The 27,926-nt window shown below is 35.3% G+C and overlaps 2 protein-coding genes across 9 annotated transcripts in view; one reads left to right on the top strand and one right to left on the bottom strand.

The window, feature by feature from the left end:
- BLNK (B cell linker) overlaps positions 1-1,241 on the bottom strand; it is a 100,541-nt gene extending 99,300 nt beyond the window's left edge. Inside the window, exon 1 of one of the 4 annotated variants that reach the window (XM_048060700.2) lies at positions 979-1,241. In XM_048060700.2, coding sequence (XP_047916657.2) covers positions 979-1,056 — 78 coding nt within the window. In that variant the 5' untranslated portion in view covers positions 1,057-1,241. The remainder of the gene's footprint in view (positions 1-978) is intronic. The other 3 variants (XM_048060697.2, XM_048060699.2, XM_048060701.2) reach the window with 3 other exon arrangements.
- DNTT (DNA nucleotidylexotransferase) overlaps positions 1-27,926 on the top strand; it is a 168,808-nt gene that overhangs the window by 51,202 nt on the left and 89,680 nt on the right. For 3 of the 5 annotated variants that reach the window (XM_067000584.1, XM_067000582.1, XM_067000581.1), the window contains exons 2-3: positions 21,670-21,809; positions 26,088-26,167. In XM_067000584.1, coding sequence (XP_066856685.1) covers positions 26,094-26,167 — 74 coding nt within the window. In that variant the 5' untranslated portion in view covers positions 21,670-21,809; positions 26,088-26,093. Of the gene's footprint in view, positions 1-2,610; positions 2,699-21,669; positions 21,810-25,970; positions 26,168-27,926 lie in introns of those variants that run through there. The other 2 variants (XM_067000583.1, XM_013186152.3) reach the window with 2 other exon arrangements.

Raw genomic sequence — 27,926 nt, 5'->3', positions numbered from 1 at the left:
CCTCCAGAATCCACCAGCTAAAGATAGGTCACAAATTGGTTCTTTCCAAATTGCCAGGACCCTACACATAACTTTCAAGCAGACTGTAGAAACTTGAATGAAATCCAACACTAGCCCTGGGCAGGTTGTATTCGCTCAATACTTGAATGTTCCCTGGAGTCTCTTGATCTGGCAGGGTCGCTGGCAGACTTAAAAATGGGTTGGCTACATGTGCAAAGTGTAATCTGTTATTTTAAGTTTGTATATAACTGGAGACATTAACACTTTTCATCAGTATTCTTTACAATTTCACTCCTTGAAAAAAGGCACAAATCTGTTTTATGTACATCAAGAAATTTCATTTTTTTTTATGGAGCTCTTACTAAAACTGACATTTAATACAGAACTCTATCTTGCTACCCCTTGGGAAGCACCACATTTCAGGGGAATCTTAGTTAATGAGCACATTGTAGACACCACGTAATTTGACTTCTAAACAGAAATTCATTCCCTATAATTCATACATAAAGCAGAGTTAACACATTGTTACAGCATACATCTGAATGATTTTTTCCCTAACATCTGAAATGTGCAAGCCATATAACAGACATGTATGTATAGTCTACAGCTCCTTGGAGTTTCATAAAGTGAATTTTCAATTTGCAATTTCATAGAAATCTCTAATAAGAGAAAAAGCAGTATAGAAAATGGTTCCTAGATCATACCACTGGCATTTCTTACTAAATACAGCTATGTATTTTAAAGAACATAAGCACTAAATATGGTAAACTTATTTTAGAACTTTCGAAGCCAAGTTCTGCTTAGGAAAAAACTTGTAGCAGCTGTATGCAACTGATTTTAGTGGAATGCTCTCTGGAAAATATACTTTAGAAAAATCTTAGCTCAAGAAGGTAGCAATTTTTAAAAAAATATAAGCCATTCTCACTGATATGTTTTATGCCCATTTTATACAAAAATAATGAAAGGAGCGTGACTTACCATATACTCCTTATTTTTCTTCTCCCATATACTCACGTTGGAGTTGATTCTAAATAAGTTGCAGGAACATTTTCTCATGTCTGATCTTCCCCCTTAAATGCTCCCATATGTTTTTTTGTTGTTGTTAATGTGATTGACAGGCTTGGCATTCATGGTGGGTGGGTGGGAGAAAAACATTCTTAAAGTAAAAAGCTAGAATAGTATCATAGTTTCAGTACGTTCACAGAGAATAAAAGCTTGCTTACAGCTCTCTGTCTGGAAGTTTGATAAAATTTGCAGATCCGATTTGCCTCTTTTTTATGTAACAGGAAATAAAAATAAAAGTATCAACGGAAATCATAGCATCTGGAAGAGACCTCAGGAGATCTAGGCAGGGTTTCAGTAGAGAGGCAGGATCAAATATAACTAGAGCAAATTGTCTCAATCTTGGGAATCAACTGGGCAAACCCTTTTTCTAACAGTGAGGTCTTGGGGCAGCAGCAGATTCATCACATCTTTAGGTGGCACAGCAGGAGGAAGAACTACCAATTTTGTGCTAGACTGGAGGCTGCAGGAGAAAGTCCCTGTCAGTAAGAATAATATTTGCAGTTTGACCACTGGATGGACTAGACTTGGATTTTGTCTCTTTCCTGAGGAAACAAACCCAGCTTCTTCAATGTTTCTTCTGAAGTACTGATTTAGTTCATAAACTCTTGTTTAGTCTTTTCATTCACAGCATTCTCTTCAGTTTGGCTCCACCGTAATTGAAAAATAGGGTGAATTTACTGCTCTCAGTATACTGTTCTTTATTTTGTTGTAAGTGCTTCTGTCTCAGTGATAGATATCCAGATGTACTTCAGATGTGCGCTCGTTAGTTCAGTGTCCATGTAATTGACAAAATACTGAATATAATCCAGGGCAGAGAAAATTCTTATGGGACCCTACTTGAAATACCCTCTGAGTCTGAAAGAGATTCACAGATGTCCTCTTAATGTGAGACAGATGAACACATGCAATGTACAGTACTTTCACCACATTTCTCTAGTTCTGTGTGGAGATTTTATATGGGAATGCAAAAAAAGCCTTAGTGATATGTATTTCATGCCCCCTATCTGCTAGGTAGTTATCATATTGAGGAAGGACATGAGACTGGTTTGACACAGTTTGTTCCTGACAAGTCTATTTTTACCACAATATTAAGAAACAGTTAATAAATATATTGAGGCTTACCATTTGCTTTAATATATTTGTGGGAATTGAAGTTGGGCTGATCGTTTAGCAGTTTATGGTCCTCCTTCCCCCCTCATCTTAACATATAGATTTTTGCCCTTTTCAAGTTACTGCCATTTTACTGACCTACATTATGTGCTGGATTCATAGTACTCAGAGTTCAAGGATTGCTTTGGCTTGTTCTTTACATAATCTTTATTGTGAATTTCTTTATGGCATTCTTATTTAAATTTCTAATCCACATTAATGCAAGTAATAAATATGGAGATCCTTCCATTGCTGCTATAAAAATTAAGCGTCTGGTCACAGTCTTTTCTGTGAAGACTAATGAAATCCCAAAATACTTCAGTTTTCTCTGACATTTGTTATTTGTTCCCTTTTCCTCTGAGGAGTAGATTTATAATTCCCTGTGTTTTTCTTTCACTAATATTTCAGGAGTAACAGTCATTCAAATGTACTTTAGTTGAAACTGTGAGGAAAATGCCACAGGCTCTTCCAACAATGCTTGCAGGTAAGTACTAAGGAAGGAAGGAGTTTCCTGCAAAGATGTTTCTGCAGAAAGTCAATGTGTACTTAGGACAGTTTAGCTTCATAACATCCTGGCAGGTATCTTTATATTTAATCTGCTTTTTGTTTTTCAACTTCTACTGTTTGGACGTTCTGATTGAATTTCTAAAAATCTCGCAGCAAAAACATAGTGAAAATCAATGTTTTTTTTCTTTTTAAATTCAGCAATGTTGTATTGCTTAAAACTGTCATCTGTTCTTACAATAAGGAAATTGTAATGCCAAATTCATAACAACTCTTACAACGGTGCAACTGGTCTCAGACCTTGATTACCACTGAGAATGTGGCAGAAGCAACAAAACTTTCATGATCTTGCAGAAGTGAGGATTAAGAGCTATTATGGGTTCAGTCTGACAACATATACCCCAACAGTGGCAACATACAATTTATTTTGAGTTGTGGTTACTTTCTTCTTTTTTCGTTTAAATTTTTAATTTTAACTATGCTAGCCAAATATATGAGAATGGAAATAGAGTTCAGGAGTCTTGTGACTGACATAGGTTATTCTTATGATGTAAATAAGTCAATTTGGGAGCCTTTCAGAGGCCAAAGAGAACTCTGGCTGCCCAAATACTTCATGGATCTGTGCAAATCTCCTTATATTCTGTCCTGCTGTTTTCCTTCCTCCTTGTTTGTGTTAGATGATTTAGCCCTGTGGTAGGGAGAACTACAGAGACGTTTAATATATCAATGATTTCCCAAATGTTATGAAAACTTTTATGTTAAAATGAGCATGCGAGTTTTGTAGATGTGTGTTCTCCAGCTACTTTACATACATATATATATATATATTTGCAGTGTTAGAAAATGGTATCTTTCAAATTCTCTTAACTGCATGTAGCATTCGTTACGTTTGTGCGCTGTTCATTTTAAGTTATAATACAGAGTAATAATCTGTAGAACTTCTTTCAGGGTATAACTCACAGGTCAACAGAGAATTTACTGGAGGATTCTGGCATGTAGACTGTTACTGAAAAATAATTAACCATTCATTTTAAAGAATAAAAAGCTTCTATTTGCATTACTTAATTGAAGACTCTATCTGGCCTAGCCCTAAATGATATCTCTAAAATGTGTTTACTACTTTTGATTGCATAAGATTCAAGCACAAAGAAGCCTCAGATGAAAGAAAAAACCAAACATTGAAAACTAAGCCCCCCCAAACCTTGGTAAGAATCATTAGCACCATAGCTATACCAAGGAGGCTGTGGTTATACAACGATTTGAAACCTGACACCTTTAAATCACTTCCACTGTATCCACTTTGCTGCATAAATACACCCCTTTTTTAATTCTATATATATATTTTTATTTCACTTGCTCTTTATCCCATTTGTGGGGCACGTGTGCATGCATCCCCTGATGTTTCAGATGAATTATAATTATTGCCAAATTCTAGTTTTTCTTTTATTTGCTTCTTTTGTGTCTCAGAGGCTGGATATACAGCATAAAAACATTGTCTAAAGGACAGTTGCACTTTGAGTTATTGCTCAGACTTCTAAAATCTTTTTTGTAAGGCTTTGATTGTTGGTTTGACCTTCTCTTTGAATCTACAGATTCAGCTGTTGTTCTAGGAAGATTTTCTCACATCTCCCCTTGCATTAAAAATGCACTTATTCTATATAATTGTCTGTAATCTGAATTTTACACCTAGCTTTCTTTGTCTTTTCAGAAATCCATGTTTTAACTAGTATAGTAAAATATAAAGGTATTAAAAACCCAACCTACTGCAAAAGTGACATTGTTCATTAGAAATTCTTATTTTTTTTTGAAGGCTGCAGTTGATGCTGTTGTGATATCCTTTCCAAGTACGCAATGTTCTTAGCAGGTTAACTGAGCCACTTTTTTGAATTTTATTCGTTTGAACACCTTGGCAGAACTTGCGGTCTACTCCTCTAGGATCATACTCTGGCTTGTATAGTTTGTCTTCACATTTTATAATGTTTCTTTACAGAACCTTTCTTACTTTGAAATTCATCTATGTGCTGACTATTCAGATAAAATACAGAAAAATGTGTACAAACATATTTCCATCTGGCAACATTTATATGCATAAAAATCCAGTGAGTAAAATTCAAAACAGAAAAAAACAATATTATTTTAGTGTCTTTTCTTATCATTTAATAACATTCCTAGGCAGTTTAAATTTGAAACATTGCAGCTGATCTTTATTTTAAATTATTTTATGTTCTGGTGTGTATTTTCTTAGTATAATGAATACTTAGTGAATGTTATTGATTTCTTTGAGGCTTGTACATTGACGTGTAAATCTTCTAGCATACGCATGACTTTTGATATGAGATAAATGAAAAAAGGTTAAATTAATATTTGAACTCCCAGTAAGCACGTTAATGCATCATTGCATAGTATTTTACAGTGGAAGATCTCAACAAATGTTTGACCATGTAGGTGTTGAAGTGTGCCATAAAGCTAGTATAAGAGGCATTTTATGATGCTTCTGCTTCCCAGAGTTCCATTCAAGTTCTGGAACTTGGCCAGCTCCAGCTCAATGTAGTTAGAGAAAATTCCAGCTGATTTTTCTAACAAATGTATTTCTGTATGATTTCCAAAAAAAAAAAAAAAAAAAAAAAAGCCTGGATATAATAAATAAAAATAGACAAAGATGTCCATTTATTGAAATCTGATTTGAAATTGCTCTGGATAACACTTGTTTCTTTGAGGGTATAAGCCTATGGGTACCTCTCCCCTTCCTCCCCTTCCACTTGCCTGCACTTATATTTTATACCTTGCATCCCTTATAACCTTTGGAACAACTTTTGATATTTTGGAACATCCAGCTACCAAGCCACAGTTATGTTGATTTCCACAGTGAAGGAGTATTACTTGAGGTCACTGAGTTATTAGTGACATGAACCAGAAAAACTTCAGTCACAGCAGACTATGGAGTCATAACTGTAATTTAGTTAGGTTGTTTAAGAAATTTAGTTAGGTTGTTTTAAGAAATTGATGTCACAGAAAACAGAGTTTTTTCTGTTTTGAAGAGGTGTTTCTTCTATTTAGCATACAGCTTCAGAGAGGGAGAACGGTGTTTCTCCTTTGCTCTTCCTGAGCTGGGGATCTTAGAGGAAAGCATCAAAACAATATTGAAGCATTAGTGTAACACTGTTATAATGTCATCATACAGTATTGTGTAGTATATACATAGTGTGTGTATATACATATATATATATACACTGTACAGCATATTACTACAACATAGTGATATAGTATTTTTGTGCTAGTCATATGCAGATTGCATTCAAAGACACGTACCAGGTGTGTGCTTCACTGAATTCACTGAAGTCATAGCTTTATTTCCTCTTTGTACTTAAAAAAAAAATAAAAAAATGAGATGAAACTCAACAGGGAAAATAACTGGATGGGGGAACAGGACACTACAAAATGTTGGGCCTTTCTGTATAACAGTAGAAGGTCTGAGATAAGCATAAAAAATATGACAATTGTGTCATATGAGAGAGGGAAGATCTGGGAACAGAAAGTGAGATATAGAATTCTCAGGACAAAGATATTTGTTGGTTATTGTCATAGAGTATATGGAAGGAAGAAAGAAAAAAATGATGGTTGTGGGGGCCCAGAGTTTTCTGGGAATCATGTTACTCGCGGGTAAAAGGAATTGGTTGGACCAGGTGTGTCAGCTTGCCAGTATCCAGATGTTGTTTGTACCAAAACTTAGCAAAGCTCCTTTCCTCCTGAAGCAAAGCTTCCAGACAACATAGCCCTGAAAATTAGATTGGACTAATGATCTTTTGGGACAGTTAAGTAAAGACAGAAAGAGTTCAAAAGGGGAAGGAGTTTTCATAAGATGGATAGGCAAATTGAAGAGATTGACAAAATGATGTTGTGGAGTGGTAAAGAAAATGAGAAAGGAGGTGATGGGGAGATAAGCTGTATAAACAGATTTCTCAACTTTTTTTGTTGTTGTTGTTGTTCATAAATGGAGCTACATCTACATCTTACAACATATCTGGTGGTGTAAATCTGCTGACATAAATAAAAATTTTATCAGCAGAGATTAATGGACAGTCAACAAAGAGGGAATATGATAAAATCTCAATAAATTAGGAATACTTTAAGAGTTGATAAATATTTAAGTTGGGGAGCTCTCAAAAGGCTGTTTCAATAGATGTTACGTTTCTGTTGATGTTAATAATTTTAAAATGAATTATCAAGAAAAAAATGACAAAATACTTTTCCTCATTTGAGTTGCACACCTTAAACTCAATCATTCCATAACATTTTAATATAACTCCTTTTTATGTGTGTTTTTATTTATAATTTATATAATAGTAATGAAGCAAGCTTCCCTGTCAGCATGGTCCTAAGTGAAATTAGATCTCGGTTAAAGTGATGTGATAACAGTAAATGTATAGAGGGACAGAGCATTCAGTGTCATATTGGTCCCCACACCAAATCTGGAGAAGAGACATTATTACGGAATAATAGAACTGTAGGGGTTGGAAGGGACCTCAAGAGATCATTGGGTCCAACCCCTGTTTTGTTATATGCTGAATACAGTCAGAATTTGGAATGGCTATATCTATTCTCCTTCCACTTTTCTTGTGAATATTTTATTCTGTCAATCTTTCTTCCAAAGCTTTAGCATCTCCAGGTTGATTGTCATAGTATTCCAGGAAAGCTTTGCTGTGAATATTCTCACAGTTGTTCTGTGTGCACATTGCCAAAGTCACCTGTTGTAGTATAAATTAATGATAATACAAGGCTGTTTCGGTTTGTTCCTCACTCCTCTTCATGCTAAGCACAGCTGAGTTTATTTCCAAGGAAATGTGTGTGATGTATTGGAAAAATGCTCAAGCTTTTAAATATAATTAGGGAGAAACTGAATAATGGCATCTGGTGTACCAAAGGGTAGGCTTGTGGTACAGGTCAGAGTTAGTGGGGCTGGAGGATGTCTCACTGCTTGTGTGGCATGCCAAACAGTACCATTAAATTATACCTGAAGATTTTTGCTGTTTCTAGGGAATATTCTAGGGAATGTTGGGCTCAGTATTCATGCATATTGCAACGAAAATGAAGAGAACCACAGTAACAATTGCTGTGTTTTAAATGTTCCTCTGATAAGCTTTATAAAGGATCTAGATACAAAGTGTTCAGTATGCATCTATACACTGACATTATTATAAACATTGTGTTTCTGAACTCCAGATTTTCTCTCTTGATCTGTGATTAAATGACATATCTGCCAGTTTGACACTGCTGATGTTCTGTCTGCCAGGTCTAGTGCCGTTATACCATGATTGCTTGTGATCCCATTGTCATGGGAATGGTACATCTCAAATGGTGAATATACTTTGAAGCAACACAGGAAATAAACATACTGGCTGAACTTCATTTTCAACAAGTCTTTTGGCTGAAAAATGCTGTCTTATTTTTTCAGTATAATTGATTTTAGGTAATGTCAATGTATTTAAGAACATTATTGTTTTATCAGACTATATGGAAGGATAATTCTATTCAGGTGGATTCAGATGAATATTTCAATTATGTTATTGGTCAATTTTTCACTTTTGACTTCCCATGCATATGGCACTGCATTACTTTTCAAGACACTAAACTGAACAGTGGTGAAAGAAGATAGTAAGGACAAGCTGCTGTCTGTGTTTTTGCACCTCGTCTGAAACAATGAACCTCTATGTTTACAGTGTTCGACATTCCAACAAAAAACACTCTTGCCTGTATTACTACTAACTACTAAGAAATACTTTTCTAGTAAGTTTCTATTATGAACTCCAGTTCTAGAAACTTTTAAAAGATTTTCCGTGCAATTGCATGTAGTATTTGATAGAATTTCATATGTATTTTTTTTCTCAGTGTTATTAGATAGCTTCATAGCGGTAGAATACTTTAAAGGTGAAGAGTGTATTTCACAGCTGTTCAGAAAGCTATAGCATGAGAAAAGTTGACAGGTATAAGCCTCCCTCCTTGAGAAACATAGCCCTATTCTTTAAGACCTTTTATAAAATTTATTCCTTGTAAAATAATTTGTTTTGCAGGCCTGTCTTCGAAAATTTAGAAAGCAAAATCAAGTGAACTGCTTGAATGGAATTTATCCTCCAAAGCACTGTTAGATTCTTATCCATCCTCTAATGCACATGTAGAGAATGGATTTTTAGATTCTCTCTTATGGTCCCAGAGGTAATTACAATTGTATTAGGAAGTATTTATCAACAAATGTATGAGAATATCAGTACTGAGGCTTAACTTTTGGTGGGGGGATTTTAGTAGGTTTTTGCCTAATTCCCCAGTGGATAGGATCCATGGGACTGTTTTCACACTGTGTTCTAATAAATGTTCCAAATGTATACTTATATATATTACATTCTCTTTCATAGAATATACTGTAGACAATTGTTAATCTGATTATTTTTTTTTAGAGATCTAAATTGCAAATCCAAACTGAATAAGCTAAGAAAAAATCCCTATCAGAAAGGATGTCTTTAGCAAAGTATTTGATCAGAATAACCCCAGAATTACTCAGTTAAAGTTCAGGGAAAAAAACTTAAATCAAATGAAGCAATGTTTATTTACAGAGAGGATTTTAATCCTTAATGTGCTTAGTTTAACATTACACGATCTTCTGGGATAAGTTAGTGCTTGCCTACTTTGAAGTTACCAATTGAATTCTGAAGACTTTGCAAGAAAGCTGAATGCTTTGCTGGGCTGAGAGCCTAAAGCTGGTGAAATCACGTTGATGTTAATTAATGTGTATCAGTATATTTTGAGATGAAGAGTTGGAGCTACATGAAGCAGAATGGACTTATGGTAACTAGACATTTCACTGTTTGAATACCGTTTCAGATAAGGATGTCTACATATATATATATATATTTTTTTTTTTCTTCTGAAACATGATGGGGACATAGCAGAACAAATTGTACTGAAGAATAAGATATTATAGTTGGTTACTCTGTGTTTTCAGTTAGCCCTGTGATGAAGATAGGAACAGCAGAATATATTTTGAACGGTGAAAATCATCTTGTGTTGAATAGCTTTTAAGCTAGTTCAGCTGATCTTACATCTTATTATTAAAGCTTTATTCTGAAAGGGTAGCACAATGATGCTGCCAATCCATTTTGTGTGTTATGAAAGTAGTATTTTAAGTAGACTGCTTGATTTGAAGAGAGAGTAGTGAACTTGGAGATTTGAAATTTTCCTCATCAGTGAATATACTTTTTCATGCAAGTGTGTAAAGGTGTCAGTGGCTGTGCATATACACTAGACAGCTTTCTCCACTTCTTCAGAAGCATTTATTGTATACCATTTTAATGATACTTAATTTCACTGTGCTACATTTGTTTCTCAGAGGACTAATAAATATAGTTTGGAATACTACGCTTCAGTAGCAAAGCTCCTATCAATATTGTGTATGTGTAATTACAGTACAAAGTAAACCACAAGAACAGCAAGACATTAGTTAACCAACCTGATTTAATGAGTTATCTTTCTAGATATTAATTCCATATATTTGTTTTAGAAATTTGAAAATGATCAGAAAAAATTTCAAAGCAAAACAATAAATGGTCATCTCCAGTAGTAGACAATTTACATGTCTAAATATCTGCTATCACAGATTTACTTGGTGAAACAATTTCTAGGATGAGTTGCAGTGGTATAGGTCTAGCTTAACTCTGATGATATAAGTACATCGAGAGACTAATTTAATCAAGAGAAATGCAAAGTGTTATAATGCCATGCTGTAATAGGCCATGAGGGGGAGTACTTAACTACATCAAGTTGTTACAACGCTGGAATATAGAGACTAAAAGTAGTAACTTTAAGACCAGCAGCTGAAAGCAGGTATTCTTTTCAATGTTTATTGGCAATGAAAGTCTATTTCCTAAAGGAAGAATTCTTCAGGTCTTTAGATTCAAAACAGTCAAGTCGCTCTGTGTTCATACATGAATCAATCAGTAAATGTCCTACTGAACCGGAACAGTTAAAATTATTTTCCAAAAACGGAGTGTTGGTTTTTGATTGTTTGGAAAGAAGTTTGAAAATTTCTTCATTTATTTGACTGGATGGTTTATTTATTAAGTGTAAATTGGGAATATTTACTTATAGAAAATTACTATTTCATTTTCTTTCCCATATTGATGTATTAAACAAAGGTTCTGTTTGTAATTTTACCCATAGATAGTTGATGTAATTCTTTTATATTGATGTTGTTTACTATGACAGCTTTTATTGTTACCACTGTAACTGAGATAGTAATCTAGCCCACACTACACATTCATGCAGGAGATATTCGCAGCTGTAAGATAGTCAGTTCATTGGCTGGTTTTGAGATCTGTGGATAAAAAAACAGTGCAGATTAAAGACAAGATATAAGATAGTGTTATGTTTTTTCTTTTTTCTTTTTTTTTTTTTTATCCTAACTGACACTTGACATCAAGGGGGTTTAACATGATTGTTGACTGTTAGTTTATCCTGGCAAATTATGTGGAAGATAATAGTAAAGTAGTACCACACTTTCTAAAGAAAAACTCACTTTACATTTTTTTTGATATCTTCACGTTCATCTTAAATGCTATTCACAAAACTTAATCAATCAAGTCATAGTTACTGAAGCTAGACAGAACTCGTAACGTTCCCCAATTTGTCAGCGAAGGAAATACAGCAAACACAATGATATAGATTTGCTTTGCACTGTAGTGCTGTGGCCTTTTGCTGTATTTCTGTATGCAAAATTTTGCGATAACTCTAGAAGTTATTTTCAAAAACTGCTCTTCATTGCAACCAGCATATGACCAGGTAAGGAGTATTAGTGCTCAGTCTTACCTTTTGATTTTTCTGCTAGGGCTGATACTCTGTGTGCTTCTGTATTTTTATAAATAGAATGTATATGGTGATATGCCAAATTTTTGCTTTAGTACCCTTCTGGTGAATCACATATTTGCTGATGAAATCATTTCAGGACTTAATGTTTGTTCAGTTTGAAATGGTCTTAAATTACAGCTTTATTTGAAGATGATGTACAGCCATTGATTGTAAACCTAATGGTTTCTCTCTCTGCTTTTGGATTGATTAAACAGTGATTCCTGAGTTAGAGAATTGGGAATAAGTGGTATCGAACACAGACGTTCCGTGTGCATTTTCATGCTTCAGTAACTCACATTCAAAGCAGTATGTCAACAGGATGTTGAAGACATTACCTTAATATCCATCAAACCATTTCTGAAGATGGCCAAAACCTGAAAGAAATTTTTTTATTAAGAATGAGCTGAAGACTATTGTTAATTTTTTAAAACATTATTTCTTTTGCCAGTGAGTTTGTCCTTAATGAAAACATTGAGTGTGTTCTCAAAGACATTAATCTGCACTACTTTCTCAGATGAACTATTCATATATACATTGCAAACATGTGGGAACTTCAGCTGAGCTCTTCTGAGCACAGAATTCTCCTCGTGTAGGAACATCATCCCTGTGTGTTGAAGTAATTGATCCCAATCATTCACTGAACAGTTCTTCCATTTCAGTTTACTGTTCAAACATTTGCTGGATAAAGTATTGCTAAATCTAACACTGAATTGTGGCTTTTTTTTTTCTTTCTTTATTTATTTCCATTTTATGGACAAAATGAATGGGCTTAAAAGATCCAGAAGAATTTATATCTGGAACAAATCCCAAGAGAGAGATAAAATATGTATGAATAGGATCAACATTTCTGTAATATGTCATATGAGTAAATCAGATAAGAAATGACAATTAAATTCCTGAAGAGTTTGGAATGTGTTCAGCCATTATGCAAGAAATCACGGCAGAATATTCTTGACTGGATAGTGTGGTAACAAATAGTTGGACATAAAGCAAAATTTGTCCCAGACTAACATGTCCCCAGTATCCAAATCCCTCAGGAAAAAGTTGCTGTCATGAATCCTTGGTGTTATAGGGCTGCCGTCTCCAATGAAGCAGTATCAACTAAATCATAAGTGTCTGCATCTTTAAATGTTTGATCTGCTAAATACAGACAAAATATTTTAACTATGCATTCATAGGAGAAATGAAATGTGATTGAAATGTGTGTACACACATTCACACACCACGTGTGTACCTTTTGCAGGTATGTTTCTGTACCTGTTTTACCTGTTGCAGAGTAAAGGGCATCACTCTGATGTAGCTTTTACTGAGCTTGTTTACTTATTTATTTCCAAAAATCTTAAATAATCCCTTATTGAAACGTTTTTTTCCCCCTATTTGAGGTAGTTATACTTGCTGAAGCAGAAATTCGGAATTCAGGAATGAAACTCGAAGAAATCTACACTGGTAGAAATCAGAATTCTCATCTTAGCTTTTTTTTTTCTTTTTTTTTTTTCTTAAGTCTTGAAATAGAGATTTATAAATTCACAGGTGATGTTAAGGTTGAATGTGACTTATTACAGACTGATCTTCTGCATCACAGAAATTGTGACTACTGTAAACAAATTCCTGTTTTTAGATCCTATGACTGTGATTGAACTAAAGTATATAGTTGATAAAACTATCCAGACCTGATAAATAGTTGCCAATGTTTGTGAATTTTCCACAATCCACACAGAAATTGATGGAGGTAAAGGGATTGTGTCTGCCATGTGTTTCTGGTGAGAGCTTGAATTTAGCTATGTGTTACACTAAATTGTTGTAAATACACCTAAAAGTAAATCCTGTTATGGCTTATCTTGATATGGCACATATGATTGCTAAAAATCAAGATCACAGTTAAAGAAATGGTGTCAACTTCCTTAACCCATAGAATGTGTTGAAGAAAAGAGTGTTCCTGTCCCACCCTACCCCCCAGCTGCATCTCCAAACACTCTCTTCAGTGCTGTTATGAAAATATAGCAAAAGCCGGAAGTCCAGCATATATGTAGGTAGCTTCACATTGCTTTCCCACCTTACCAGTATTTCTTCTATCTCACTACTTATTTTGAGGTTCATGTTGCTATGCTAATTTAGGACTCAGATTTTACAAACGTTAGTTAAACCAGTTAATATCACCAGCAGAATGAGGTGAAATAAAGCAGTGAAGTCTTACGAGGAGCGGCTGAGGGAGCTGGGATTGTTCAGGCTGGAGAAGAGGAGGCTCAGGGGCGACCTTATCGCTGTCTACAGTTACCTTAAAGGAGGCTGTAGCGAGGTAGGGGTTGGTCTATTCTCCCACGTGCCTGGTGACAGGACAAGGGGGAATGGGCGAAAGTTGCGCCAGGGGAGGTTTAGGTTGGATGTTAGGAAGAACTTCTTTACTGAAAGGGTTGTTAGGCATTGGAATGGACTGCCCAGGGAGGTGGTTGAGTCACCATCCCTGGAGGTCTTTAAGAGACGTTTAGATGTAGAGCTTAGCGATATGGTTTAGTGGAGGACTTGTTAGTGTTAGGTCAGAGGTTGGACTAGGTGATCTCGGAGGTCTCTTCCAACCTAGATGATTCTGTGATGTCATGCCTTTATTGGCACTGTATCTATCTAACTTTTCTCTAACAATGCTACTGTTCTGCTAAATTCAGCAGAATTACCTCTGAGATGTTTAAATAAGGCAGGAACTTCTCTGTTGACTTAAGTCTTTTAATGACCCTTTGGAGAGTGGAGCCATTTATTTTTTTGTGAATTCTAGCTACACAAAAACAACAGCTTTTTACAGAGGGTCTGAAACCAGTGCTGTGTTACAGAAAAAATCTGAGAAACAGTTCTGGGAGAGGAAAAATAAAAAACAGATTAAATTTTTTAAGATTTGTTATTTTTTACTTTTCATTTTAAAAAGATATTTACAAATAACTAAAAATTTAACCGTAAATTTACCAGTAAAATAAGGAATTAGGGGGAAAAAAATCCTAAATCATTTTAGGTTGCCTGGCTTCACATCAAATTAAACCCTTTGTTTAATCTAAAATGGAAGTGGATATTTTGGATAAATGGTACAAGGAGTTTCATTTTTGATTGAACAGATACTTTCGATCCTAGAAAAACATTTTGTTTTCATTTCATGGAGAATGTTCTGCCTTTTCCAATAAGTCAAATATTTCTGTCAGCAATTGCTCAGCAAATGAACTGAAAATATTTTGTTTACCTGTTGGTGTTCCTATCCCACATGTGCACCTCTGGATTCAGTATAAAATACTTACCAACATGAATGTACTAATTTGCCCAAGACCTTTAGTTAATATGGGGCCTAATGGGGTCATTTTACAGGATGAAGAAAAGAGAGAAGTGGTGCAAAAGCTGAGCTGAGAGATCTGCAGAGGGAAATTTTTGTTCATTTGACCACAAAACCAAGCCAGGTGGCTTCCTTGGTGACAGGTCTGACTCTAGGCTGGCAGACACTGTTAGCCCCAAAACAGCTGTTACCTCCCCACATCTAAAACACAAAAACAGAAAGATTCTTAATTTGCACAGAAATTAATCAGCCTTAAAGCCATTTGGCAATGTGGATAAATGGCCTAGCAACCCTGACCCCTGCTACCTTAGGGGTCTGCTTGCCCAGAACTGCTCACCCAACAGTTCTTTATACATAGACCATGGGGTCCTACTGAATTAAACTCTAACTCTACTGAACACTAGAGGTTTAATCTGTTCACTTATACTGAGGAATGTTTCCTTTCAGCCAAAATCCAAGCACATATTTCAGACCCTTTCTTGCATCAGCATTGTCAATTTTTATACTAGACTGTCTAAAACACAGGAAAATTGGCTCTTTCCCCCCCCAGACCTAATCTGATAATTAATATGGATATATCGCATCTCTTCACCTATAATAAATAAAGGCTGCTGGCCCAGACTAAATCTAGTCTGATGTCTCCTTTCATACAGAAACCTAAGTGTGAATTATCTGATCTTGTTGATTTGGACCTTAGCCCTTATCCCAAATTTATGTTTTACTTATTAGATACCCTAAATCCGAGGTTATTCTTACTACCTTTATTTGTAGGTGTGTTGAAAACCTATTCTAGGTAAGTACAAACCATACTTTAACCCTAACATATACTTCTGAACCTCTTTTTCTCAGCCTCTTTTTGTTCCTTCTTGTGACTTCTGTCTGTCATAACCTTTACCCAAAACATAATACTACACTATTAACGTGCAAAAGCAATAACTTTTATCCAAAATGTTTTTACTTACTGGTTCATGATGTTAAAAGCATTAAATTTGACCCAACTACAGTCCTAAACTTACCTTGTTAGATGCAGAAGTCATTGTCCTTGATTTCAGGCTGACACTGATTTGGTTAGTTCCTCTACTTATAGAGTGGGAATAGAAGTGGTTCCTCAGTTCAAGTTCTAAACACTGGTAGGCTGAGGTTTAAGTTTCAGAAATAGAGTTAGGAGAGTATCTTCAAAAGATTGCAGTGCCAGATAACTTTATCTGGGAGTCACAGTATTGCTGCTTAGTAATTTGCAACGCACGCTTTCTTAAATGTGTATTTGAGTCCTAGACAGCACTGGAAAACTATTATGCTCTCAGCTGCAAAAGACTGAAAAACAGTGATCTGAATGGGAGGTGAATGAATCTGGAATTTCTAGCTTACTTACGGAAATTAAAAAAAAAAAAAAGAGAACTTCAAGTGTGTCACTTGTTTACATATGTGCCTGTTCTGAAATGTGAGGAATGGGGAGGACATTGGTTATTTCTTATGCTTATTCAGCCTGAATTAGTGTAAAAAGCGATGTTCATGTTTATCCATTTTTTACAGTCCTGAAGTATTAACAAAGTTGAGTGTTTTTTATTTATCCATTTAAAGGGGTACCTGTAAACTGTGGCTGGCCTGGGTAAGGAACTCAGAGAAAATGTCATTGCTGATACAGTCATTACTGATAAATAAGCAGAAAACTCCGGTGTTATTTTTAAATTTAACACAACCCAGTTGTTCTCATGAATTAATACAGGACCAAACCAATAGAAGATATATGGGGAGATGGACACTGATAAACAAACATTGTCACAACCCTGGAAACAAAATGCTATAACCTAGCACTTTACATCTATTGTCAAAAGTGCAGTGAATGCAGTATAAGCTGGGTAGGCTAAGTTGGATTCATGGGAAGGAAAACAACATGACAGACCTTCAGTCATTGCCATAATGAGAAAATATTCTCAAATTCAACAAGATAAGGAAACCTGAGTAATCGTTCTTTTAATGTATTGCTAAAATCTTTCTTGCATGTTCTGGAGATGATTGAGGAGTCTGTATAACCTTTCCAAAATGTAAGTCATAAAGTAACTGGCTCTACCATCACATTAATTAAATGCCTTCTCAGCTGCTTCTTCTAACCTCAGAGTGCTTAGGCTTTGTAAGTGCAAATTTTTTTTTTAACTTCTACTGTGGTTTAAAGTCAGGTGCCAATGGCTGACTTCTTTTGGCTCAGGCATTTTATGGAGGCGCTGAGCTCTAAGTTTTCAGACTAGTTCAAACACTACTAACTGTACAGTATTATGTTGTGAGTGACAAGGTGGTAGCAAATTGGTTATAACTCCATCTGATACACTTACTACATATTTAGAGTAGTTTAATTTTAGGACTTCAGTGCTCTGCTATTTTTCTAATCATTTTTACTCAGTCTGCTAAATAACTATACCAAGCAGTGTAACATAGCCTTGAGAACATCTTACCAGCCCACAGTCTTGTAATAGGCCTGAGTATGACTGGAGAAGTACTGTCAGTTACTTTTTGTTTCCCTGTTAGCCCTTTAAAACAACCACTTATCCTCAATTCCTGGCTCCTGTGTTCAGCCTTCTGCATACATGGTACCACCTTTTGTTTATGCTGTAGCATGCCTGTGGGTAGCACATCTGTGGAGGCAACGTGAGGTAAACCTGTGGTGGTTTGCTCTGGAGCAGCAGGGAGCATGCCCCGCAGCTTTGTATCTCACCACAAAGACTGGTGGGTTTTGTGTTTTGTTGTCTTTTGTTTTTCACCACGTTCTCTTTTAGTAAAGAGAATACGTATAAATGGTTGCTAGCGTTTCTCCCAGCCATTACTATCTGTGAACATTAACTTTAGAACTGCAAAATAATTTTATATGGAACTCAGAGATATTAATATATATACATGTACACATAATGCAGAGTTTAACACAATTTCTAAACACATTTCTGATACCTTTCAACTTTGTTCAGCAATGTCTACTAGAGAATAGACATTTAGGATGTTTATTAATGGCCTGTAGCATATGCCTTTTCAATACACCTACTTCCTTGCCACTATTAAATGCCACCTACTTCCTACTCAGAAACCTCAATTCCTGGACAGAGCCATTTTTTATTTTTTATTTCCACTCACTGTAGCACAGTGAAGAGTGCTCTTATTTCCTCTAATATTTCTTCCCTCAAATGTGGAACTTAGTCCCTGTCAGAAACACCTACATTTATGGTCTGATTTAAGTAATTCCTTTATGTTTTCTCTATCATCTTCCATCAAGAAATATTTACATTCCATTTCTTTTCAGGATGCAATCAGCACAGTAAAGGCTACTGCGTAGTCAGTCTTTACATTTTCTTCTTTTCTAAGCTGACTTCATCAATCACCATCCTCCACCTCTCACTTGAGTCTGCATAGCACAGACTGGTGGTTAAGGCTATAAGAGTGAAGAAGCACTGTTTTCCTCAGTGCCTCATGTAAAATCAGTAGTCTGGCCTAACTACCAAATTCTACAGGAGTTTTTCTCTAAATTCGCCTGTTTGACTCATTTGCTTTAGACAATGAAAGTCGGCTGACAGATTAGTATCACTTGTGTGGTGCTTGAATCTAGCTTGTAGAAGAGCAGCCTAAAACTCCTGGCAATGATCCAGCTGGGTTAGAAAATACCTATGTAGTAATATTGCCAAAATAATTGTTCTTGGGAAAATTATATCTTTGGGGTTTACAGTCACCTGCTTTCCATAACCATTAGCACAGACTTTCTCTCCTCTAACTTGGCTTGGTTTTACAGTGTTGTAACTCCACATATTTCAACACAGTTAAACAAAGCAAGGGCTAAATTTGTCTGTGTATCGTTCTTGTATTCCTTACACTTTGAGTTTCAGTGCATTGTAATCCACATAATGGAATGCCAGCAGGGAAAAAAAAGATATTGAATTGTTTCCTTAATAACATCACAAGGTGCAAAGTGACTAAATCAAAGTGCCTTTAAATTATAAACAGCATGTATTTTTAGTAAATTCTTGAGTAAGTTGTTGTAGCAGAACAGCTTTTGCAAATAGATTTATTAGCTTTATATCCTTCCTGCTTTCGTGCTTTATGATATGTAATAATAATTAGTTTAGCATAGGAATAGAGAATTATTATGCTTCTTTCTTAGTGTAAGAAAAGTTGAAGCTCGCTGATAGAATATTCTGCAGTACAGTGTGGTCTTCTGATTTGTTACTTAACTACTGAATTAGCAGCTTCATTCATAGATGTGTGATTCAACATTGGGTTCAGTTTTTTTCATGCAGCAGAAAATTAGCTTTTGTTTCTCAAAACTAAATCTCTACAACAATAAGCACAGGAAAGAGGAGTAAAGCTCATAATACAAAGTAATATCAATAAATTACTTCAATTAGATGGAATTATACTGTTTCTTTGGATAATAAATGTGTCAAAATTCATGCTGGCATTTCCTAATAAGCAGATATACATCATAAAATAATAGCACAATATTTGTATCTGTGATTTAGGAAGTCAGAAAGATGACTTTAAAGTTTATGATCCCAAAAACAACTAGGGAGACTGTAGTTTTCTAGTAAAGATTGATCAACATGTTCACAGTTAAATAAGTATGCAAGCCCAAACTGGGCCAGGGCTTACAGGGGCTATCTGAAACTTTGTATTGACTTAGTAGTATTACATTTTCTATAGAACGGAATGATGGAGCCAATTTTAAATTTGTATGGGAAAAGAATTTCTGGTTGCTTTGAGAAATGAATTTTTATGCAGTTGAGAAAAAGCAGCTTTCAGTGTTCTGAAAGGTAGAGCTACCAGATCCACACTGCAAAATAAAGAATGTTTAAGTATTTTGTGATACTCTAAGCAGCTGCCAAGTTGTAGGTGAAGTTAGTAAGAAAATGACAGAATGCTTTTGTGGAAACTGAGTCTATAATGTTTTTGGATTTTAAAAATATCCAGCCGGATGAAGCAAACTCTTTCCTGCAATGTATTAATTACCCAGCTATGTTACTTCTGCTGCAATTAACTCTGCATTAGTGGAACTCAGAACTCCAATATGTCTAAGAGGTGAGAATACTGTCCTGTTCCGCTGTGAGTTCTGTCTCCTTTCATCTGATATTTCTAGAACAAAAAAGGCATTGATTGATTTTTCCATTCACTTGCAAAATTCATAACACATTCAGATAAACACCTGTTTTATCTCTGGACGTAACACAACAATATGTGAAATCCTCATCAGGAGTCTTTTTTGCTTTTCTGATGCTAGCTCTAACATTTTTATCTACAGCTTTTTTGATGGAGTGTACAGAAAGACCACTGTCAGAACTCACCATAATGTTAACTATTACTTGTTGCTTTTGCTCAGTAGACTAGTAGGTGAGATAAACTTTCTTATCTCAGTGTGATGTGCATAAACTTGTGAAAGGAACAAGGAGATATATCATGTAATGTTATTCATAAGTTTTTCTTCTCTCTGCAACAACATTATCTACAGTACTTACTGTTATTTACTCCTCTTTTTTATATTAGCTGGTCCGTTTATCTGCTCAGTTTAATGATGTGGGAGCTGCATGCCAAATAAGCTTTCCTGTAGTACTGAAAATTGAGTATATAATTGAAAGTTTTATAGGAAACATTGAAACAGCCTTTTCCAGTATTTCATTATTTTGGCTTAAGTGCATTTCTCTTTATTAGATGCATCATGCTTTACTATCTGTAAATGTAAAAGACATAAATGTCACCCGTACAGCTGTTTGCATATTTTGTGGTGTAAGTAGGCCTAGAACTGCATTATTTGCAGTTACTGCAAGATGCATCTTTTGTATGAACTGGTAACTACTGTAATTAAAGGAAGATACCTGGCCAAATTAACTAGTGTCTTAACAGTATCGTACTAGTGGTGTGAGGGAGGAAATAAGCTTACAGGATAAGAATTTGTACAGAGCATTCATTTCTACTATTACATTTTTATATAAGAAGTTTCTGAAATGTCCACAGGAGCATTATTTGGTCATCTCTAAGACAGAGATATAATCTTTTCAGCTGCCTAAACATAAGCCATGCAACACAATTTGTATAACACCTCAACTCTGAAAGGTTGTTGGATATTTGTTAATTAACAGAAATGTCCTTAATACTGGCAAGAGGATGACTGAGAGAGTCTGGAAAAACAGTACTTATTATCCAAAGACATTTACCTTTGTAAACTGTGTTTGGAAGAGGTGTGTAATTGTCAAAGGATCTGCCTGGCCATGTACATTTACAGGATTATGAAGATGTGTCTGTTTGGTGCTGACAGGTTCACAAGGCTCTCATGAGACTACAGCATAAAGAAAATCACTGATGCACCAGCACAAAAATCAAAGGATAGCCCAATAACAATCACAACAAGGAGCAGCAGCTACCATTAGCAGAGTAGCCAAGGAGTGCAATTATAAGCCTTGTTATTGAACAGAGAGACTGAAGGCAGAGTGGAAATAATAGTTTCCAGGGAATATAGACATACTGGCATGGGAAGGAAGTAACTCCTGCCAGGATTTGTCACCAATTACTTTTCCTCATGCTGTAAGGGGGAACCCTATTGCCCTGTTTTATTGTTCAGCAATGTGACATCACTCTTCCCTTGTTTCCTCAGAAAGGGCTTAGAAGAACAAACCCTTTCTATAACAGCTGCGCATAGAGTCAGTTAAAGAAGCTGTCAGCTCATTGTATGATTTCTACATGGTCAGTTTCTGAGATATGTCACTAAATTCATTTTTCTTATTCAGGTTTTCATCTCCATTTTGGAAAAAAAGAGATAATAAGCAGCTATTCTGATCACATACATCAAAAACGTACATCTGATAACAGCAGCTACAAGATTTCATGTCCTCTCTATCTTACATGTCAAATACAATGATACAGCCAAGTAAGTACGTTCAAAGTATACTATCAATTCATCAGTTTATCAAAATTCTTGATCACCTGGGTGTTTTACGGAGTTTATCATTTCTGATGTGAATAGCTCAAGCACATATATTTCAAAGTCCCTCCCTGAAAATATTCTAGTGAGTAATTCAAAGAACATAAACACCAAAGGGAATAAAAGAGAATTGATTTTTTAAGTGTATCTGAACATTTCCAGAATATACTTTTCAATATTTCCTTATCTTTAGTAATTGTACATTTATTCAAAATGCTGGAATCAAATGTGACAGCATGATATTCTTTCTTTATGTTGTAGGCTAGCCAGGTTTGTTTCCCATGCACCTTGTGAAAGAATTTATATATTAGCAAATGAAGGAGGGAAAAAAAAAAAGGGAGGGGGGATGACTAAAGAAATAGATTCCCAGATACTGACCCTTTTTTTTTTGATGGAATTTTAAGATATTGTTTCAACTTGTTGATTACCTACTAACCAGTAACATAAACTTTCCACATAATGTGGGATTAAGGGTAGAAGCTTGAAGTGTTCATGAGTCCATATAGTACCCTGGTAACAAGTGAAGCAAAAGACTGAATTAAAACAAAGTCTGTACTTGTTTCTAGAAGCTAATCTTCCTCCCCCACACCCCTTCCCTAAAAAAAAAAAAAGGTTCTTAAACATTTCATATTTTGCTATAAGTATATCCTTGCATCTGTCCATTGGGTAAATGTAAGTGGTGCAAAAGTTCTATGTAGAAAATTCATTTTAAAATATTATTGGATTCTGGCAAGTTTTTACCAAAAAAGAGGAGAAACACCAGCCATGTTATTTGTAAGCACTGAGAGACTGGAAGAACAGGTATCAACAGTGAGTGGCCTGCTTAGCAGCTGAAAAGGCCAGAGCTCAAGCAAAAGCAGACAGCAATATCTAGAGAGAGAGAGGAAAAAAACCAACAACCAACAACAACAAGAAAAATGGAATTTTTAATTTTCCATAAAATTGTTCATTGAGAAATGAAATTGAAGTGTCAAATATTTTAAAACAAAAAAAAAAAAGCTAAGAAAAAATATTTTTTGTGAAACAATACTGTGTGAAACACTGTTAAGCCAAGGTTAAATCAAAACCCAAAAAGGTATGCAATTACTTCTCTAGTTTTTATTGATGGTGCTTAAGAGATGCTTTCTCAAAGGTTAGTGTACTGCAGTACCTGATTAAAAGCACCTGTCACCACTTTTGACTCTTCACAGGAAAGCTATAAAAAATGGGAAAGTAACATTTTATAAAATATTTACAACACCATTCATATAAAAGCAGGGCACTAAGGCTATCTGACAATAATCCAGAAGGTGCTGTGAAAGCATGTGTGGGTACTGACATTCAGAGGAGCTGAACTGTGCTTTCCAGAAACCACGTGTTCCCACTGTGTTTCCCCCTGAGGAACCCCTTTGGAGCTGGATCAGTGCTGCAGGGTCAGGCCCAGGTCTCTGCCAAGCACTGCCTGCGGACTGCTTGGCTGGCTGTCATTGGCACAGGCACCACAAGTGGTGATCACTTACAAACATCCCATTCTTAATCCCTGCCTTTGATGGTCCACAACATCGATCCACAACAACAACATGAGAACAGAGAAAAGATTTCCCTCCAGGGAAGTGAACCACCCTGACTCCTCCAGGAGTCTGTACACTGGAGGAACTGCACTGAATTGGAAAAAGTTTCCATGGTTTTAGGCTGCTGGTCATGCATAGTGAAGGTGAGGTGGTGCCATGATTCAGGTAATGGGTTGCTTTCCTTCATCATATATGACAGACACACTTTTCCTCCACTGTATTTGTTTTTTTTCCTAAAGCATATTCTACTTTCTATGTTACTGTCAAAAATATTATAGTGTGATGTTGTAGGAGAGCAGATTATTCGTTCATCTGGGGTTTTGAAATCTTGTTAATTTTAGAATGTATTTTTAATAAAATTTCATCATTGGCAGAGATATTTCCATGACGCTATGCTGTATTTATCTGACAAAGAAAATCTTTTTGCATTGGGTTGAAAGCCAGAAATTGATTTCCAAAGGAGTTGGATGCCTAAGTGACTTTGATTTTGAAAATCCCACTAGGCCTCTGCATCTTTTTGGCTCCTAAATACCCTCAAAAATCTAGCTCAGGAGTTATTAGAGCAACACAAAGGAAAAATATCTTACGTTTTTCATGCCAGAAGGGTTTTACTGGCACTGAGCATCTTCATACTACACTGAGGGAAATTATATTTGCATATTTGAGAGCACCGAATTAATTATAACATAAAATAAGCCTTTGTTTAACATATGTAAAGAATGTGTTCTCAAATACATTATTCCTTGTAGGGCTTGAGATAAAGTAAAGCATTTTACCAAGCCTAGGAAGGCTGTAAAAGGTGATATATCCAGTGTTCAATGGTTGATTAGTATTATAGAAAATAGACGCGGATCAACCACAACAGATTGCTCAGCCTTAATGCCAGACCCATCACTACTCGTTTTTTTTTCTTTGCTGCTATTCTTTCGCTTAAGCTTCTTAAAGTCTGCCTGTCCATTTTCCAGTTCCTATGAAAATATCTCACATAATTTAAAAATAACCTTGAAGTGATCTATTTTGACAATTTTAATGTTATGAATCAGAAAGAGGAATAGATATTTTGGCTTCTGGATTATCTTTAGGCAATGGAAGAAATGAATGGAGTCTAGTCTATGTACAGAACTATGTATATATTTTTTTTCATGGCCTCAGGAAGACCCCAGAGCTGAGAGCTCTATATTAATTTTTGATGGTTAGTTTCTATTCTGATGAAAACTGTTTCTTTATATCTGTGATAATACAGTTGAAGCAGCATGAGCTATAGGGCTGGGAAAATGTCAATAATACTTTTTATAATTTAATCTTAAACTTATGGCCATAATTGCAGGAAACAGGTTTTGAGTCATTTTTCCATAACTCAGAATTTATATCCATCCATGATAAAATGACTGAAAATAAAATTGATAGATCTGACTTAGGCAGGATTTTCCACCTTGCTTTCTCTCCTGAACTTGTGCAATGAGAATTGCAAGTTATAACATTTCTGACACATTCTGAAGGACTGGCAAAATCCAAATTCTCTGCTACAAGAAAAATAAAAATCCAACTTGACATAGAAATGGGGCTATTTACCACTGAAATAGTTTTTGTGCTGAAATAGATGCACATACAGTAAACTTGGTTGTTTGCATTCACTTTGCACTGATGGAATTTCAGGGCCATATCTAAATAGGCCCAACATGATGAAATATATCTGCAATAAATTTTAGTGAAGTCCTCTGATGACTATTATGCCATGCTCTAGGACAGGGTGGGATATAGCTTCCATAATCTCCTCTCTATTTTGGAGGTCACTGGATGTTTAAAAGCAGAAATATTCTCTAATGTACATGCCACAGACAGGAATGTATTCAAGGACAGGTAGTAGAAAGCAATGATGGCAACATATGCCAAAGTTATAATTAAAGACATCGCTAACAATTTCTCTGTCTTTCATTGCCTTATTCTCAAAACAACAATGGATTTATTTAATTGTAAATTCAATTTCAAAAGCTTATTTTTTGTTAGCTGTCCTAAAAATCTATCCCCTTTTTAATCAAATAATTAATCACACAGACATAACAAGCATACAGACGATTCTAAAACATTTGTATACTGTTATTAAGATGTATTCTTTGCTCCTAGGTAATGATAGGAAGAATTTATTTATTCGTTTATCAAGCTACTGAAAATCAATGTGCCCTACAATTTGGAAAAGTGAGGTTTGGAAAAAAAAGTAAGCAGAAACAGATGGAACTGTGCAATTAAACCAGTTGAAGATTTTGCTTGTTATTTTGAGCTGATTTTCCTATAATCAATATTGTTTGGATAAAGTCTTTACAGATAATGGCTGTTTTAAGAAATCAAACCATATTTGCACCTCTTTGGAACAGTTCTGTGCAAGGAGTCCTAGGTGGTAGAAAAGAAGTAATGTTTTCTGCTCAGGTAGCATCTGGTTTTGATTTCAGAGGGGAAACAGAGGAAAATGACTTCAATGGGTGGTGACATTAAGTACAGCTGCTGGCAGAAAGTGTGTTAGCTCCCTTTCTTTCAAGTGAAAACACTTCTACCTTGCATCATGGATAGGATCAGAACTCCAGCTTCCCAGAGGAAGAGGCAGAAAGGGATGCATTCCCCCAAATTTTCCTGCAGTTATGAAGTAAAGTTCAATAACTTTGTAATTTTTATTATGCAGAGGAAGATGGGGATGACCAGAAGGACATTTTTGATGGAGCTGGCAAGAAGCAAAGGTTTCAGAGTAGAAAGTGAACTAAGGTAGGAAAATGTTTATATATGTAGAAATAACATGCAGGAATGGTGCTGCAAACATTCTAATTTAATAAATGCAGTTATACAAGCGACTGCAGTTGAAGTTTTTGCCTATGTATTTTGTGGATATACTTTGCTCTTCCCAGTATAGCAATGCTTCAGGATTTCACTCTGTATTGCTAAAGCACAGTTCATTTCTGTTACCTTCTGGGCAGAGAGCAGGCAGAACACACAGACTAGCAAAAACTCTTACTTTTTACATCTAAAATCTGTGGTTCCAATTTATCTCAGGTCTGTCAATTTTAATATGTTTGCACTTCTCAGTGTGCTGCTGCTCACATGGAAAATAAGAAATGTAAGCTCTGAGCTTGTGAATGTCTTTCGTGGGGTCTGTTTCTTTGCATTTGTATAATTTTGCAGGAGAAAATGAGTCAAGTCTCTAGCTGATCTAAACTGGTCATTGTTTATTTCTGTCTTGATGTCAAGTTATGTTTATTTTAAATTTAATGGCTGCTACCTGAAATGAAAAATAAAAAATAAAAATATATCAGCATGAAAAGTGTGGTGTGTTGAGGGGGCATTTCTCCACATCATCCCTGGTATAGAATATATATCTATATATTATATAGATATATATTATTATATATATTATTATTATTATATAATATATTACATTATATATATTAATATCTATAATAATATCTAATAATAATAATAATATCTAATCTTTTTCTGAGTAATACACTGCTGTGAGGTTAAGAATTACTGGCTCACACTTTGGTACAATCTAGCAGAGCACTGGAGGAAAGGCCTAGGAATGAAATATCACAGATGTTGCATTTCAGGGTGAAGATATACTCCAGTTGCAGACTTATAGTATGATGGTCTTTTGATAAGTCTATTCATTCTGAAAGAAGCCTTCCTCCAAATATTACTTTTCATGAGCATTAGTTATTATGCAGTTTTCTGAAACCTACATCATTATGTAGGTTTTCTGAGAAGTTGGAAGAAAACCAAGTATTGATCATTTCTCTGTATCTGTTTGCATGTAGCATGCAACTGGATCTTTCCTTTAAAAGCTTATTTCCACAGATTTTCTATCTCATCAACTTTGAAAGACCGAGGAAGAAAGAAGGAAGAATTAATTTGTAAAGCAAGATTTAAGCAACTATTGAACAGAAGTAGGCAATTAGTGTCTGATACAAAACTAATAGAATTTTCAGGAAAAAAAAATGAACTGGGCTCTTCTAAATCCTACATTAACAATCCATTGAGGACCGATTAAGGGGTTTTATCTGGGCTGCTTTTGACACAGAGGTATTTATTGCCAATGTTTCAGACTTTCTGCAAGTTGTATACAACTGAGGTGCTGTTTAATTTCAGCTTAGCTTCTGCTGGATAAAAAAGAACTATATAACTCTTGATTATTTTTTTTTTTAAATGCCAGAGAAAATGCTAAATTTGTTGCATTCTGTGCCAAGAAGACAGCACAGCTGTACAGGTACCAGAGGAAACTGGTGCACAGCAACTAAACAGCTGCTGCAAGTGTAGTGATGGCAAAGTTCCCAGATCTAAAGCTTGGTGCCAATACATTACATATGAATATTTTATATAAAGTGAAATAAACCACAGGAAGCAGAAGTTCTATGTCTCTAACTGATTTTGTTTTACTCAAGTGAGGATGTGACAGTTTAATTAAAGTAGAACTTAGTAAGATTAAATAGTAATAAAAACAATAATATTTCATGGTGTCACCTAACCTAGA

The sequence above is a fragment of the Anser cygnoides genome, chromosome 7, assembly GCF_040182565.1.
Source record: "Anser cygnoides isolate HZ-2024a breed goose chromosome 7, Taihu_goose_T2T_genome, whole genome shotgun sequence".
Taxonomy (NCBI): Eukaryota; Metazoa; Chordata; class Aves; order Anseriformes; family Anatidae; genus Anser; species Anser cygnoides.
Note: the sequence above shows the minus strand (reverse complement) of the source record. Positions and strands in the feature narration are given on the sequence as shown.